The sequence below is a fragment of the Carassius carassius genome, chromosome 36, assembly GCF_963082965.1.
Source record: "Carassius carassius chromosome 36, fCarCar2.1, whole genome shotgun sequence".
Classification (NCBI taxonomy): Eukaryota; Metazoa; Chordata; class Actinopteri; order Cypriniformes; family Cyprinidae; genus Carassius; species Carassius carassius.
The window spans coordinates 14,564,732-14,583,935 of NC_081790.1; the positions used below are offsets into that span (position 1 = coordinate 14,564,732).

At 35.3% G+C, this 19,204-nt stretch overlaps 1 protein-coding gene across 1 annotated transcript in view; it reads left to right on the plus strand.

Annotated features, from left to right (window-relative positions):
* Nucleotides 1–5,231: 5,231 nt before the first annotated feature.
* The window catches only part of jam3b (junctional adhesion molecule 3b), a 32,356-nt gene continuing 18,383 nt past the window's right edge, over nt 5,232–19,204 (plus strand). The window contains exon 1 of the mRNA XM_059526396.1: nt 5,232–5,376. Coding sequence (XP_059382379.1) covers nt 5,328–5,376 — 49 coding nt within the window. The 5' untranslated portion in view covers nt 5,232–5,327. The remainder of the gene's footprint in view (nt 5,377–19,204) is intronic.

A 19,204-nucleotide genomic window follows, 5' to 3' on the forward strand; every position in this document is an offset into this window, starting at 1 on the left:
ATGGCTCTTTGGTAGGAATCCCAATTGACATCGATAGTGACTGACTGAAAGGGAATGTCTCGGTTACGTATGTAACCCAGAGACATCATGTCCCGTCACCACGGCTGCTGTACCACTGCTGAGTGGCCGGGTCACCAGCACAGTGAAAACCAGGTATGCATTGTACCTGCTGCCTTTTTATGCTTACACTGTGATCAGCAGCTGCTAGATGCAATAATTGCATGCCAATGTGCATTGGCTCGTTTAGTTTACTCTCAAAGTAGATTGGTCTCTATGAGCGAGATCCCAATTTGTCGGTTTCCGATGTAACTCCGTTCTCTCCTTCAGGGAACAAGGGTTACATATGGAACAGAGACGTTTTCCAGTAAACCATGAGTATTGCCCTTAAGAATACCATAGTTAATTAAGATTCCAATGTAGTTTCACAGGAGGTTTCTCAGAAATTTCCATGCCAAATCACAAAACTCTTTTGAAAGGTCAAACCTCTTTTGCCTCCCAGAATATCAATTACATCTTCACAAACAGAACTGCTCTCCTGTGTTCAGTGGCCAGGGGTTGCGGTGATTGTGTGAAGTTGTCGGGGTGTCTGCCTGCATGTTCGGAAAGGCCACGCAAAGCCAGGGGGAATTCGTTCATTTCCCCTGAGCTCACCACACTGTCCAACGTACACAGCAGCATCTGCCTTTCCTCTCTTAACACACAGCTTTCCCTGCTTATTTTCAGTTTGTGGTACAAAAATTAATTGCATTAAAAGCCTAAAGGGGGGAAAGGTGAAGCTGAATCAAATGGAAAAAATAAATTTATTTTCCCAGTCAGCACTAGTTTTAACATCCACTGTAAAAACTTTAGAAATGCTATAAAACTATAAAAACCTGTGAATTATTTAACAGAGAGTTCCCTGCATTTATTTCAAGTCATTTTACAGTAAAATATATTTTGAAAATAAAAGCAAGTTATTGCATGATGTTTACTGCGACATCAGTAGCATATGTTATCATTGTATTTGACAGTGCACCTTTAGTATTTCCAACCTGATCTCACTGCAATTCGTATGTATTTTACGAGGTGGCTAATTAAAAAAAAAATAGTACAAATGACCACCTTTAACCCTGCCTCTAAACCTACTCCTCACAGAAAACCAGTGAGGTCATATGAACTTGTACAAATTAGACTGTGATTATGTTTTATTTGATTACGTGTTATGGAGGTTATCATTAAACTGTATGTTTACTGGTTGTTTTTTTACAGTACTTAAACGAGTTTTTTTTCCAATGACAGGATTACGTATGTATGCATGTATTTATTTATTTATTTTTACAGTGTAGTAAGAGAATTAAAAAGCTATTTTTATAGCTATTTTCTAATAACGTGTAGGATAATGTCATTTTCTTAATCAGATTATTTTTGCTGAACATTTATGTTGACATAATGGAGCTCTGACGGGTTCTGCACTGATATACTTATATATATATATATATATATATATATATATATATATATATATATATATATATATATAAATATATATATATATATATATATATAAAATTGTTTTTTTATTTTGAGGAAAAATTTAATAAACAATTCAGTTTCTGGAGCTTGCAACAAGAAGCAGTAGTACAGTAAGTGGAGAATGTGTGTAAACAAATATACGTATCTATTAAATACAATATATCCATAGGATATTTAATCTGTGTCCTTTTACTGCTTGTGGTCATCATGTAAATGTCATTTTAGATGTCCTTTTTATATATTAATTTGTATGATTTATTTATATTTCTTGTCAAACTAGAATGACATTGGATGTGAGTGGCCTTGACTAGTATACTCTCCATATAAAAGATAGAACAAGATATAAATACACTGCCTTGATACCTCTTCGTCTTCAGCCCCATATAATCACTTCCAAGCACATCGGCGTCATACTGAACCACAGACAATCAGAGCACTGATTACGGACTTCTCTTAGTATGTGTCGAAGTGCTGCGAGTGGTTGGCAAAACCAGAGATTCTTGCTTTGAATGTCCTTGTTGTCGGTAATGTCTGGAATTGGAAAAAACATAATATGCCCTAAGCCTTCAGGATTTGCGCTTATCTCCCGTTGTCAGACACTGGAATGATTTTTTGCTGAAATGGTCCCACACACACACACACACACACACACTCACACACACACACACACATACACACTATCTATCCTTGCCATCAGACAAGTTCACATAAACAGGTTGTGATAACATCACTTACTGTAACTCTAATGCTGTGGTATTTCTGCAGACTGAAATCCTGAAATTTACTTTAAGATTATTTGTGCTTCTCAAAGTCCAATACTGTACTTGATTTCCAACACACTGTGTGGCTGAATACCAGAGGTGGAAAGTAACGAATTACATTTACTCGCGTTACTGTAATTGAGTAGCTTTTTTGTGTACTAATACTTTTTAAAGTAATTTTTTAAATCTGTAATTTTACTTTTACTTAAGTATATTTTGTTTGAAGTATTGTACTTCGCTACATTTTAAAACACATTAATTACTGAGTAAAAAAAAAAAAAGAAAGAAAAAAATCGCTCCCTGGAAACTACGTCAGTAAATTATGGGGAGGGCAAACTGGCGCTAAAATCACAAGAAAGATGCAGGCGGACAAAACAGGCGTTAGTGGTGCAGACACCGCTGAAAACGAAACCCCGTCATATTCTGAAGTTGAACTCGAAGGAAATGAAGTGAACCCTGGCCATATGTATGCTCTATTATGCAGTGTAAGTTGTATTTGCCTAGGAAGACCAAACTAGCAGCTTATAAAATCTCGACAAGACATCAACCATTCGCAAGAATGTAGAGGTAAGCTAAATAATTGCATCGTTGCATTGGTGGTTAAAATGAAGCTTTGACATTTTAGCAAGAGGTTTTGCACAAATTAGCTAAAAAGACAGTGGTGAGGAGTGTGCTATTTTTGTTTTAATGATGTGCGCGCGCATTTGCGTTCTTTCACTGTGTGATTCAGTCTCCTAAAATGCATTTAGAATGATCACAAAATTGAAGATATAGGGGCAGAAAATTCACATATTTATATAATTTCATATATTAAATCAAAATCACACAAAGAATGCCATCGTTTCCTCCCAAAATCATCATGAATATATACATACATATATATATATATATATAACAGTTCAGTAAACAAGTTAATTAAGAGACTTGCGTTTTAGAAACCATATTGCCTTTTTAGCTCTATTTCTACAACAGAAAATAATTCCAAACACAGCCACCAAAGCACAGTTTTGCGTCTCTGAGCAACGTGACAGTGTTTCGTTCCTGAATGAATCAACCGTTTAAATGATTCGGTTCAATCGCAATGACTCACTTATTAACAGTGACTTGCTGACACATACTGGCCATTTTAATTTCACATTTAAAGTATCTTTTGATTTTTTTAAATAATTAATTTCTTATCATTTCAAATGAGTATTCAACATTTTATGTCTTGTATATCAAAACATTATTCATGCATTTGTAACTGCAGGTTAAATGCATTCTTGTCCTGCACTAAACAGTGTAATACATCTAAATGCCACTTCCAATGAATCTTCTTCATTTCCTCTGCATTAAAAGATGAGTTTGTTGATACTGATTTGCCTGGTAACAGCCCAAATGTTTTATTATTCTAAATAACTGATTCCTTTAATTAAAAACAACTAGTTTGAGATTAATAGACCTATCCCAGGGGTGTCAAACTCAGTTCCTGGAGGGCCGTAGCCCTGCAGAGTTTAGTTCTAACCCTGCTCCAGCACACATATCCTGTAGTTTTCAAATAAACCTAAATGATTAGATTAGCTGGATCAGGTGTGTTTAATTAGGGTTAAATCTAAACTGTGCAGGACTGTGGCCCTCCAGGAACTGAGTTTGACACTCTTGGCCTGTCCCATTTTGACTCCCTCCCACTGTTAAAATGTAACTAAGTAATTTTTACTCTGAGTAAAGTTTAAATGAGCTACTTTTTACTTTTACTTGAGTAGATTTTTAGACTGGTACTTTTACTTGTACTTAAGTAAAATTTCATTAATGTAATGGTACTTTTACTTGAGTAGAATATTTTTGTACTCTTTCCACCTCTGCTGAATACAATACAGACTGTAGGGAAAACCCTGAACTAGACTGCCCTTGTGAAAAGAAGCAGACTTTGGCATACATTTTAAGAGTACTTATTACAGAAATGATTGAAATGAAGTGCGAACTGAAAGTAATAGTTCCATATATAAATGCATGTTCATTTAAATGAAATTAAGAAAGTGTTTTTGACATACTTGCATACTGTAGTAATAGGCTACATATAATTCCATAATCACTTACTGTCTTATATATGATTAAAGTGCACTGCTGAATACTAAAAAAAATATGATAAGCTAAAATATACTTTAATATCAATTCTGTTGAAATGTGTATGCCATCTATTTAAATAGCCTATATTTTTAATTACAAAGTTGTAAAGATAAAGATGTAATTAAAGTAACTATATTTACACACTGGAGTCAAAATTATAATTAAGTACTTGAAATGTGCTTTATATGTCAGTCAACAAATTAAATGAGTGTAGGCTACTTTAAAGCACGAGCAAAGATTATTAAAACGTAATGAATTAAATAGTAGCTAAATCATTTAATTTGAAAGTAGGCTAAGCTATTACAAAGTTCAAAGTCAATTTAAATGTATTCAGAAACAAAGTCATGAAAGTCTCTTTAAATACACTCAAATGGTCTTTTATTTCATTAATTTTAGCCCTACATTTTTTTATGTTTACGATTTGAAGTAGGCTACACTGCAAGTGCACATTCAAGCACACTTCTTTATATAGCTCTATATTTGAACATACCGGTAATCTTTTTGACCTTCTTGAACATTTGTGAAATATAATAAAATAATGAGAAATTAGACTGGAAATATGAAAAGTAATTTTAAATAGTGTGATACAATATGTAAAAGTTTGTAGAAATGTTCATAATCCGTCCACGCTTAGATCTGTCACATGTGAAATTCTGAGCGGTAGGCTACTGGACATAACTAATTTGTAATAACTAGCTATAAAAAACATGTTGTTCCAGTAGGCTATAGGAACTGTGGCCAAGTGGCCAATTCCTAAAAAATCCTGAATATTCATGACGATGATGCTGTTTGTAGTCATGGAAACTCAACACAATAGGTCGGCGTGCCTCTCTCTCTCTCTCTCTCTCTCTCTCTCTCTCTCTCTCTCTCTCTCTCTCTCTCCATCCTCTCCTAAAGCCCTTTACTTTGCGCATGTACGGCTAAACTGAACATTTCATCGACTCCAAGATGGCGTTAACACCGCTGGCTTGCGTTCTGCTTCTCCTTTCCATGCAATGTGAGTAACTTACGCATCCCCACACGTTTATACTTTCCTTGTAGAAGAGGCAAAAGTGATACAAATAGCGGTGAATCATTCATCGAAGTTCTTGAAATGTGTTTCAATGAACGTCCTGTGTCACAGTTTTCTCAACCAAACTATTGAGCTAACACATTAGCTCTTTTATATGAGATGTTAGATGTGGCTGTTGAATCCAAAGTGGGATAAAAGTAACATTATCGTGTGGATATGCCGTGTTTCGCAGCATGAGCTTGAGGATTTAGTTTTCTCTCGCGGGAATTGTTTCTCATCGCCGGCTGAAGCACGCATCCCGCACTCAGTGTTTGTCCAACTAACCATAAATAAATCCGCACGCCTCTATAATTCCCTTATTCTACAGGTTCCATTGGTTGATTACGGGGACTCAGTCTTTATAATCCTATAAAACTCACATAAAAGTTGTTTTCGTACTGTTATGATTCACTGGACCATTCGGCTGAGTTATTTTTTCACGCTTTAAAAGTTTTTCAAATTACATAAACAAATGAGGACCGAGTAGTGTTTTGATGTTGTTTTTTTCTCCTTTTTGCTTTTTCAAAATGGTCACGTTTTCGTTAGTTCTGGGGTTTCTTTTAACTGTTAGAAACTGAGTAACGTTAGTTTTGCGAGATAACGGTTTTCTGCCTTCAGCCTGCACAATACTTCGGTCATAAGTTTAATGCTCGGGCAGATAATTAAAAAGATGGCATATTTTTGTCCTAGGCTAATTTAATCAGAGGCTTCAGACTCAGTCTAGACCAATAGCTTAATTAAATTCAGTCAGAAGATGAGGTTTCTTTTCTTTCTTGTGGACTGAAAATAATCCGATGTTGTTGCCTAAATAATTAATATTGACAGTTCTTTTTTTAATTCGATTTTGAAGCCAGTGTAAACTCTTCCAGTTATTCAGGTCATGTGTTTTATTTCCTGTTTATCTCACTTTTGTTTGATTTAAATGACCTTTTTAGGTAGTTGTGGTTGTAGGGAGTCACATAGGCTCTTGTGGAAACTGCACATCTCCTGTGATTATTCGTGTGCAGAATGGCTTAATTATAGACTTAGCTGGAAATACTGCTGGTACGTCTGTGTTGTGTACCATCTTTCTTATTCTCAATTTCTTTTTGTCCCTTTGTTTATTTATTTCCTTTATGTTTTTGAGAAGGATAACAGTGTTTAAAAAATTGTTTTACAGTTAGATTTTGCTAATTCAGTAGTCATTTAAATATATAAATATTTAAAAATGTAACACTGTACATTATAGTGGCCATGTTACATTTTTAAAAACATGTTTTGTTTTTAGTATTTACTTATTTAAATAGGCCTATATTGCAACTAACGTGGAGTGTAATTTTAAGCAATTTTAAGCATAACTATACGAGTTCCATAGAATGTTTCAGTCAGTCTAGTTTAATTTGGATTAAAAGTACATTTACAATGTAAGTCACCTCATCAACAGAACAATTGAAAGTCTATGCCAAAAGCAGTTTCTCTGTACTTTGTTATACCTTATATGTTTAAAAGCATGTGTCTAGTCTCTGGAGTGTATTTGTACAGTGGAAACTCTCCAGTGTCTTTTGCCAGCACTTTTGGTGCCAAGACATGCTTTACTGGATAGGATAAAATAGATTCAGGAATAGTACAAAGGTTGAGATCACACCCCATATTTTAGATGAATGCTTGGACGGGTGGTAGACTTCCATTTCAGTCCACAGCGAACGCTTCAGACTTTGGAGAAACGTGGTGTCATGAAACATAAAACATTCACCATTGTGTCCCCTATGAAAATGCTGATAATTGACTGTTCTTGAGGTTAGTACTTCAGAGGTGATTAAATCCAGCTTAAATAGTGAAAAACAGTGAAAGTGATAGCTTGTCCCTAGAAGGCTGAGTGTGCTTTCTCTTCCACCCGCTGCTTCCCAGCAAATGGCTTTCTGGGGGTTCATGAAAAGCATGCTGGACCTTCTGGGCATGTCCATCAGTTACAAGCTGACATTTTTGATGTGTTCAGTAAGCGACAGAGAGAAATCTGCATGGAAAAGATAGCCGTTCTCTATGTTCTTCACCTAGGGCTGTTGCTGACAAAGACACATTGCCCTTCTGCACATGCTTAGGTTTGTTTTAGCTGGAAGGTACCGCATGAGAAAAGTATGATATAAACAGCATCTTGTGTTCTTAAAGGCAGTTTATCGTGACTGTATAGTGATGGGAAAAATTCCAGACGGGGGTCCCAGTGTAATCCACATGGGTACTAGGACAGGCAGGCAGTGGAGATGAAACATGCTGAATCTTTGAGCAATGGGAGAACGGCACATGTCCGGTCAGCCAGCCGGAGTAACCCGGAGTAACGTGTAGAAACAGCTGAGCGGCTGTGGGTGCGAGTGAATAGAGGACCCCCCTGACACGGAGCTGAAATATGTCCCACTCAGCCCACCACAGATACTCAGCATTGAGAACAAACGTGGAATGCTCACCCACAAACAGAAGCTGTGAGAATTCATTCACTTCACATGCGTAATAACAGACACGTAGAGGTGAAGATGATGTAAAGGTGTCGGTTGAGTACGAAACATTTAGCATTTTCAGTATTAAAAAACTTAGCCATTTAAATAAAGGTGATCTGAGGGGTTCTTATGAAATGGAAATATTCATTGTTTTGCTTATGCTGCTTTTTATTCATTTGTATCTTTTGGAAAGCAGTGACAGATGTGGAAGGGAAAGCCTAGAACTAACAGATTCGCAAGTCAGGAATGGCAAGCATGTGCATTCCCTAAATGTCAGTAAGACTTCCATATTTAAGATGGGCATTGATCAAAATAGTTCCCGACTGCTGTGCTGGTTATAGTGGAGCCCGTGCAAAGGAGCAGGATTAGCACAGACCAGCTTTTATTTTTATTTCGTGTCATTCCTGACTGTCTTTTTTCTTGGAGCACAAAAGTAGATATTTTGAAAGGCTGTTTTTAATATAAAGTGAAAGACAAAGGGGTCAAAACCAACGCTGGACTCCACTTTCATTGCTTAAAAAAATAACTTGGGGGACCTACTTAAATAAATGCATGATTGTGAGTTTTAATCAGATCTAATGATTTAATTAAACCTTTTTAATTTGCAAGTATAATTACATCAACATAATATTGTGTGTAATGTTAAGTCAGATTTCTGTCCTCATTTTCTTTATTTTCTTAAAAAATCAAGTTATAGTAACTTAATGAAATGGTCTTGTTAACTTTGGAAATTGAACCGTGGATTTCTAGTTCCCTACATGCTTTGCATAGGACTGGATAGTGTTGTTTTTATATGATTTATTAGTGAAGGTAAAGACCTGTAAGTGTTTAATGCTGTTATGTTTTACATTTAAAAGAGTTCATTACATTTAGCATGTGTTATTATCTGTTGATTAAGGGTTTAATTTGTTCTTTTTGGGTAGTTTTTAAATTGTCCCTTTAAATATTATAATTTATTATTATTATTATTATTATATTTGATTTTTGACTGTCTCATAGTATTTCTAAAACATTGCATGTAATTATCATAATACATAATTCGTGTTTGTGTATTTTAAACTTCACAGATACAGTTCTTCTTTATTCATTCCAAGTTTGGGTGATCATTTCCTGTCACTGATTACTATCTTGTTACATCCTTCTGAAGGAAAAGGTTGTGCTATTGTTTTTCTCAGCTTTGTCTTTCCCAGTAGGTGAATAGCTCCAGAGGGAATCGGTTGGATACCGTCAGCTTCATGCAATCATTTCTTATTAGCCAATTTCAGAGACTGAGATAATGAGAGTCTCTCTCCTCTTCAGTTTTCATTTTCAAATAGACTTTTTTTGTGTTTGGAACGAATTCAAATTGAACCTTGATTTATAATGTATTCACAAAGGTAATTATTATTGCTAAATATAGAAATATGCAACAGATCATCTGACAGCCGCTGGAATCAAATGCTGGGTTCTCTATGGAAACAAGCCATGTGCCCTGTTTATAAGCTCACAAATGCATATGGCAGTAATAGTTTGAATAGAACTGACATGATAAATGAAATTCTAACTGTAATATGTTGGTTTTATATCAATCACAAACAGATTAAGGATGTGTTTTTGCATTCCACTGTGCTGCTTTTCAATTATTTCTGTAGGTAAACATGCTTTTGTGCTTGTGTCTGATGTCTTTTGCAATGTCTGGTGCATAACATGCCATTCTAAAAATGCACTGCTCAGATTAAAAGAAGTTCAACTATCAAAAACACTTTTCTTCATTCCACTGCCTTATGTCTCCTTCATCTAATGATGTGCAAGGACAGAAAACAGATATAAGATCTTTGTCATGGTTAAACGGAGTGGCATCTTCTTTGAGTTCCTTTCAGCTGAAACATCTGCCATTAGCACACCTTGTATTTGATGTTTGCTATCTCAAGTACAAATGTTGACAGATAGAACAGAGTAGCTCCCATGATTCACTTTGGTGACGATGATTTCAATCCCTCACAGCAGATATCAAGTTTTAAATCGACTGCTATGAAGAGCAGATGACTTGGTGATAAAAACAGAGGTTTTGAGGGAATAGGAAGATGAGCGTGACCAAATACATATCTAAATACTGAGAAGTTCACACAAGTAGAAGCTCATTTTTAAGGTTAGTGACTGTGGGAGATGATGTGTAGCTGTAAAAGAAACTCTGATACATGATACGAAACTCTATCAACAAACAGCTCAACCACTTGGATTTATTATCTCTCCATCGAATTACGCTTTGTCATTTTTACGACTCTAGTCAGACCCGCATACAGTCAATCATAAGAACAATTTATCACCTGCTCGACGGCCCACTTTTTCATTCGGTTCGCACAGCTGTTCATCAGAAAGAAGAAAATGTATTGGACTAGCCTATTTCAAATACATTTTTAACGATTTCCATTTGTAGTGCCTTTAAGCCTATATATTTTATAGAGCAATAGCTGCAAAATGCCTCTCTTAAAATAGTGCCTCCACTGTATGAAAGAATGATTAGCAGTTGATAAGTTAAAGCAACATGAACGGAGCAACCTTAATTGAGAATCTTATTTGCAGTGTTACTCCTCTCTGGGTTAAAATCCACCATTAGCACCAGATTTGTTGTGTGCATTTAGCCGACTGGTCAGATTGCACTGACAGATTGCGCTCAGACCATCTGTCTGGCCGGCGTTAAGGCCACCTCATAACGCTTCTCGCACTTACTTGCTAAGTTAACAGGGATGAGTTTGAAAATAAAACCAGGCATCCCATAAAGCTGAGCTTGAACTTTTTTATGACAGGCACAGGCGAATTAGATCTATTTCAAGATGCCATCTGATTCACAAAATGCTATTAATCTTAGCTTCTGTGTTTAAAGATGAAGATAAAACTTAAAAATCTTTATTCAAGTCAGATTACCATCACTGTAGCTTCCCCATAGATTTTATGCATAGCAAAATTGCAAGTTACTCTTAAATTCAAGCTTAATGGTAGTGATCGACAGATTATTAATATTTTTTTTTTTTATTACCGATACCAATTATTTGCATGTTTATGTGCCCAAAAACTGATATGCAGATTAACTGTTTTTACAGATGTAACTGTATTTATTAAATCATTTAAACAAGATGTAACTGTTTATAAATTTTATAAAGTTGTAAATAATTTCAGACATCATTTTTTTTAAGTGTTGTTAAATTTAATCTTTATATTACAACAATAAAACATTTTATTTATAAAAAAAAGCATCAACAGCTACAACACTAATATTAACAATAAGTAAAGTAAATGTAGAATGTCTAATGTTTTCAAATGGAGAAAATAAATAAAGGACAGGAGTCCTATCAGCTTCATTTTAAACTACTGTTTCAGTAGATTTATAAGCCGTTTAATAGCTACAGGGTCAAGAATAATTCACTGGATAATGTTAATTCACTGAATAATATTCTCTGGACTATCGGAATATAACAAACAAAACATTGTATTTTATTGCATTTCTCATCTGGAATTTTATATCAAAATTAATAATAACATTTTTGTCCTTCTAGATTATGCGGTTTATCTATGCTGTTACACAGACCTATACTCAAACTGTGATTGCTCTGGGCAATAATAAATCATTTCCATAGAGTTCTATTTATTTAGATGTTTATTAGCAAAATAATGGTTATATAGTAAATGTTTAGGGTCTTTTAAACAAGTGAATCTTGTTACATGCGGTGGCCATGCTGGAGCATTTCCTGAGGATCAACCACTGTTGCCAATTTAGCAAGTTTGTGGCTAGATTTAGCACCTTTTCACACAACCCTAGCAATTTTTTTTTTCAAAAAGCACCTAGCAACAAATATAGCTATTTAAAAAAAAAAAGTTTTTGGCAACTTTTAAAGTGACTCAAATGATTAAAAAAAAGGCACATTTTCAACCAAATTACACAAAAATAGGAAACCATACAGCTAGCCAGCCAAGCAGCACATCAGTCTGGAGAAAGCTGGAGAAAGATGCCTAACAGTACAAACATCAAATGTGCATTAAATTGCTAGTTCCAATTGGTCAATAATATATGCACCTTTATGATTCAGCATGTTATTAGCTTGTATATATAATTGTTGTTCAGTAAGATACACTGTAAGAAACAATATATAGAAACACTGAAAAGTTACTAGTCATTTTCTGCCAGGATGTTATCCTTTAAGTTGTAACCCTGTTACATTAAAACAGAAAATACAATGTGGAATTTAAAACACCGGTAAAACACCTGGGAAAAATTTATATGGAATGTTCCTTCATATTAACAGTACATTGAATTGTATTTTTACAGACTTTTGTGTAGCATACTAACTACCAATACACTGCTTAAAACTATAATTGTTCAGAATGTGCAGTTTAAGAAAAAAACATAAAATGTGTAACTGTTCATTAATTAAATGTTGGGAAAAATAAATCGGATCATAAAGATATTACTTATGTTACTTTTACAAATTTAAATATTTTGTTTTATATTATTTTTAATGAACAAATAACATTTAAATATAATTTTCACTGAGATTTGAGTAATCTCGTTGTGTATTCTATGCAAAAACACTGTTTTGTGTAATGGTTATGCAATGATGACATCACGCAATGACATCACAACGTCATTTAGTAAATTTTAGCAACAAATCAATCTGCCTTAAGGAACTTTCCCCGGAAATTAGCTGGCAACACGATAGCGGCTAATATGATAGCGGCTTCACAAGTCTAATGGTGGAGCAAATTTACAACAGAGAGAGAATTAAATTCAGCGCTTTTTTCCTCAACATGCGCTCATTCGTGGCTGTATTATTAAACTCATGCAAAGTTATGTCTTTATTGGGAGAGGATCTTGACGCATTATCTGCGTGACTCCGACTTCACGAGACTAACGATGAGCACAGACAACAGAGAGAGAATTAAATTCAGCTTTTTTATTTCCAACATGCACTCATTCATAGCTGCATATTAATTCAGGCAAAGTTATGTCTTTATTGGGGTAGGACTTGATGGATTATTTAACATGACTCCGTGAGTTGGTCTCTATTTCTTAGAGCCAAGCTGCATGAACTACATATCAGGCATTTATGTAATGCATCTTATTTGTGCATAACTGGCTGTTATGTTAAATTTAGTTTACTAACTACAGGAAATCAAGGCCTGCACGTGTTGCAATGGCGATCCTGCATGCAATTCTCAAAACACCCACAAGATGACAACATTTAAAGGTGAATCCGATATTACAAAATCGATATCCAATTATGGTAAAAAGCTTCAATATCGGAAATATCGGTAAATCGATATATCGGTCCATCTCTACTTAATGGTTTGCCTATATTTTGAAAAGGATGTTTGATTCCTCCAGTGGCCTCAAAACTTAAATGAACTTTGTAATAGTATGTGCTGAGTACAGCTGTTGTGGGTTTGAGAGTGTGTACAAGTAAGTGCCTGGGATATTTGTCATTATGCCAGACATTGGTCAAGATCTTCCCATCCCGTGGCTCAGAGGCGTGTATATAAGGCTATGTATGTATGGTATATTTAATAGGCAGAATAGGTTTGTTTTTACTAGTGGTTTTATGGATAAAGCTGTTAAGCAACTGTTTACTGACAATAAAGCATTTCAATCATGACGCCAATTAGTTGGCCAATTATTTGGATTAGCCAACGAATTTGGAATACGTTTTTATGAGTATAGTGGTTTCCAATTTATGAAAATGTACATTAAAGCGATAGATCGCCCAAAATGACAATTCTGTTGTTGTTTACTTGGCCTCATGTCGTTGCAAAGTTCTTTCTTCTGTAGAATACAAAAGAAGGTATTTTGAAAAGAGGCTGTTTTTTGTTGATACATTGAATGTCAATAGACTGATGTTTCAGACCCCATTGACTTTTGTAGTATTGGGAAAAACTATTAAAACATCTTCAAAAATATATTCTTCTTGTGTTCTATGAAATTATTTTTTTTTTAATTTGAGTGATATTTAATGTAAAACTACTTTGCGATTCATATACAGTACAGACCAAAATTTGGACACACCTTCTCATTCAAAGAGTTTTCTTTATTTTCATGACTATGAAAATTGTAAAGTCACACTGAAGGCATCAAGGGCTATTTGACCAAGAAGGAGAGTGATGGGGTGCTGCGCCAGATGACCTGGTCTCCACAGTCACCGGACCTGAACCCAATCGAGATGGTTTAGGGGTGAGCTGGACCGCAGACAGAAGGCAAAAGGGCCAACAAGTGCTAAGCATCTCTCGGGGAACTCCAAGACTGTTGGAAGACCATTTCAGGTGACAACCTCTTGAAGCTCATCAAGAGAATACCAAGAGTGTGCAAAGCAGTAATCAAAGCAAAAGGTGGCTACTTTGAAGAACCTAGAATATGACATATTTTCAGTTGTTTTACACTTTTTTGTTATGTATATAATTCCATATATAATTCCACATGTGTTAATTCATAGTTTTGATGCCTTCAGTGTGAATCTACAATTTTCATAGTCATGAAAATAAAGAAAACTCTTTGAATGAGAAGGTGTGTCCAAACTTTTGGTCTGTACTGTAGCTGTTATTCTAATTATTGCGGGGACTAGTTCCCCTCAATGTGTATGGTGGCCTGATCGCCCTGATCAGATATGAAAATATGTTGTGGCACTATCGTGTGGTCAGTAATGATTACTATTAGCAAACGTTTCAATATTTTTTGCCAACATTTATTTGAATAACATGATTGTAAATGTGAACACACGATTGAATGTAACATTAATCAAATAATGACTTTTCTTTAAAATCATTATTAATGCAAAAAATGCTTACATTTAGGGATGTTCATTTAGGGACAACCAATGCTCATTAACAGATTATTAACCGTTAACTGACAAGATTATTTAAAATTAGAATTGAATTAAATTAAAAAGGATAAGTGTCTGTGGGGATTAATTTTACATGCGCAAAAAGCAACAAACAACAGAAAATGAGGATTCACATGGTCTTCATATCGCATCACGCACCTGCAGCGCTTATGCGAGAAGAGAAAAACATAATAAAGCGTGGCTATATATAGTGAAAAAATAGGCCTATATGAGAAATATGTTTTTGCTTGAATAATAAATAAAAAAAAATGAATGAAAAACGCAGAGTTCTGGTTAATTTTTGTGCTGCGTGAAAGGAAACAAATGGCATCTTAAATTTTTTTTTTTTTAATGTGAATGTATACAAATAAAGGCAAACCATTTTATTGTTCCTGTAGCTCAAGTGGTAGAGCATTGCTTTAGCAAGTGCAAGGTTGGGGGTTCGATTCCCCGGGAACACATGATAGGTAAAAATTGATAACCTGAATGCACTGTAAGTCGCTTTGGATAAAAGCGTCTGCTAAATGCATAAAAAAAACATTTACAACTCTGATTATATTCATGACTAAAAGGAGAAGTTGCTTCCACTGTTAGAAGGAAAAAAAATAAAAATGTATTGTGCTGGCACCGCATGCGTGCACACAGTCAAGCTTTATAATAATAAATTCAGTCAGTCAAACATATGGGGAAAAACACTGCTCAGTTTAAATATGTAATAAAATCTGTGCCGTTAAGTGTTACCATTTTATGTGATGTTATGCAAAACATTTAATTTTACGTGGATATCGGAACGCAAGTGAAGTAGGCTATAATAAATAATAATTGACATTCAAATACATCGCGAATGCGGATAAATTTTGTGTCGGCATTAGGCCTATTTATGAATGAAATAATAATGGCTTACTACTAGGCTTCGCAACGTATTTTTTTCTATAGCCTATTTTAACAATGCAGCAAACCTTTTAAAATATTTTTATAAATTACTGAAAATAAATAAATTACTTTTTAAACCGTTTAACTGATTGCATTAATCAGTCAGAATTCTTAGCGGTCGGTTAATGGTTAACCGGTTAAAATGAACATCCCTACTTTTATGGGTTTATTTGTTCGCTTGGGCAGACATGGTGCCACTGTAACCAGTTTACACTGAGATAATTTCATAACCCTTTGTTTGAAGATTGGTCCCAAAAAATCTTAGTTTGAAGAGGTATCTGACCCCTAAATCTACTACTCCAACCAAAAGAGAATCGAGACACCCCTACCCCTTCACATGAACGTGCGAAACGGAGGAGTTGGGGTAAGTGTTGTTATAAGGGGTGGAAATGGGATTGGGCCTAAGTATCTTAGCAAAAAGCTATTTTTTTTGTTTGTTTTCTGAAAACTGACGGTTGTACATAGCAGTTTGTTCGGGGTGTCCCAGGGCGAACATGTTATCTCAGAGATTTGGCCTATTGCAGACAATACAGGCCACGTGTTTACATCATGGCTGCATATCAGTGTACACCAAGATGACCTTAAAAGGAGTCGCTAAGATAGGGTGCATGAGATCCTTCCTGCAGGAAACTAATCAGTCGGTAGCCTTTAAGAAGATTTGCTGAGACTTAAGAAGTCCTAAAATTGTGCAGAGATACGGAAACAATGCCAGAATGCTGGATGTAATTAAAAGATCTTATTGTAACTAACCGAAGTGGAAAAGATGCTGCTGTTGTTGTTGATGTTTACCGAAATATCAGAGAAAGACACAGTACAAATATAGAAGGAATGCAAAAGTGTAGCTTTGTAACTTTGATTTAATGTATACATTTAAATTTAGTATAATCAAGATTACAGATCACAAGGTGGATGTTTTCCATATGCCTTTTTATGCATTATATTTAATATAGTTTCATTTACTGTATGTATATATCAGAGTAGCAGTGCACAGGCCAGATCTGGATTATAATTTTGTTTATACATCGATTTAGTATTAGATATACACTGATGTGTATTTGCTAGCATTATTGCATGTATGTTGACAATAACAGCCTGTATCTGTTGTACTTGACCTCTTCATTGGCAAAGCTCTGGGAGTGTGCATGGCCTGGGGGATGTTCTCAGAAATAGTAGAAATGATTGGCTGTAACAATTATTCCTAATGCCATATGATAATTTCTGGCTTCTGAAAGTATTGAACTGCAATGGCATTTGCATAAATTGTCTCTTTAGAGGACAGAGAATTTCTAATAATGCTGATGCTTCAATTGAATTTCTGTGAAGGTTAGTTTCAGTCATTTGCTTCCAAGCTCAAGGTACACTTAGTACTTTCTCTCTCTCTTTTTTATTCTTTTATGTACAAAAATAAGTTTAATATTTTTTTTTACTATGTTTTCATCATGATGCAGTACACTTATTGTAGATTAAATTATTGTGTTTAATTTCACAGCAGGAAGCCACATTGTCTGAGGACGTGTTGTGTAGTACCTTAAATTACAGTTGTTCTGTGGACCAAAGAACAAAGAGAACACTGATGTGTGGCTTCTTGAAATATTAACACATAAAACAGTTGAGAAAGAACAGAGACAACAAATAATTTATGGCAAAAATAAGGCCCAAGAAGACACACATATAATGCCTTTTAGCTTGGTCCCTTGAAAGTATGGGCCCATATAGCCATTGCACCCCTCAGAAGTGAAAGTTTTCCCTGAAGTTGAAAATAGATTCTTTTTCTTCTTTGTTCCACTGCACAGTGATCTTATGGTTCTGTGCACATTCATGGAATTTTCACTTGGAATCTCCATTTTGAGCAGATGAACCTGCTTCATTCATTCATGCAGAAGTGGGCATCCATGCAGCTTTATTTCTTATCAGCACTACTCAAGATCACTCCTCATATGTCTATGGGCAACATCCTATTGTTTAGGGAGAATATTTGAACAAGTCGAGACCATCAGTGCAATGGATTCTCTAAATCTGAGGTAGAAAATGTAGGGTGAAGCACTTATTCTCGTATCAGTTTGCTGGATGTTTGATCTGGCCACATTTCAGGAAAATGGAGTGCAGTTGTTCATCAGAAGTAGACATCGCATGTGTTACAGTTATCATGGGTGGGGTTAATTATATCTACAGCTATCCAAATTGCAGATTCCAAAATGACGGCAATAGAGTTGACTGAGTGAGAGATATTTTCAGCAGTTGAGGAAATACTATTCCCCTCGTAAAACTACCCTCATTAGTGAGTTTACATTGTATTCTCTCTGGGCAGCAAAGGCTTAAAGCAGATAAGCATCATGCAGTTGGGTCAGGAAATTAGGAATTGGCAGGCATGCACATCTGGATCAACCCATGCAAAATGTATGCAGTGTGTATAAATCCTTACAGTAAAGATGGAGTTTGGCTCTACATTTGTGGATTAGCTTGAATGCACCAACATTTGATGATGATTATGAGATCTTAATAAACAGCTGAATGCTCACTTTATCATTTGTTTAAATCTATCTTTTACGCTGTGCTAGTGTTTCCTGCACCACTTTTTTCTTTTTCCTTTTTTTTTTTTTTTTGCTGAATCTGCAGTTTTTTCAGACAAAAGACACATTTTACCTCAGCTTGCCCTCCAAATTGAATATGATGAGAAAAAATGGCCTGCTTCATGAAACATGTATAATGACAGCAGCATTGTCGGTGTAGTTTGTTTCTCAGGAATTGATTGTTCTTATAAACTTGTACATGTAGCACAACCAGTGTAATTATAATCCCAAACAAATTACTCTTTTGAGTGGGTCCTTGTGATGAATCGAAAAAAAAAACAGACAAGCTTAGAAGATTGAATCAGTTTGATGAATTCACTGATTCCAACAGAGCGGTTATTGTGTCAACATCAAGATACTGTACCATAACCTCGCATTACCATTACTATTTCTAATTTACATTGTAAATTAAATATACCCATATGAATCAGGATATGTCTATACCCAGCCCTACTTATCAATATTCAAGTTGCCTCATGGAAGACTGGATATTTACCGTATCTGGTTCACTTTATTTGAATACTTTATTTGAATTGTAAGCGTGGTTCTTTCCCTGATTTATTCTTTTAAAACTGGGCATGTTAACATCAGATGTGTCTGTAATCTCCATCCTTAATCAGTGTGGCCTCCTGGGCTTTAAAGAAGCGCCAAAACAGTTGAAATGTCACTGTTGGTAAATCATGAAGGATTGTGAGAGCTCTGTCCAAGTTTTAATGTTGCCTCTGTGGAAAACCGAAAACATTTTATGATTTGAAATATGCTGCATTTTTTCGCAATTGTTAATGCTTCTGGCATATCTGCAAATGGGTAGAAGCGGAGTGTTGAATAGAAGGACACACCCTTGCTCTGCTGCTACAACCACATGATATCATTTGCTTTCCTGTGGTTGCATCAAGATGTCAGTATTTTACATCCTCCCACGGTCCACAGGAATGTCCACATTTGTTTTAGATGTCAG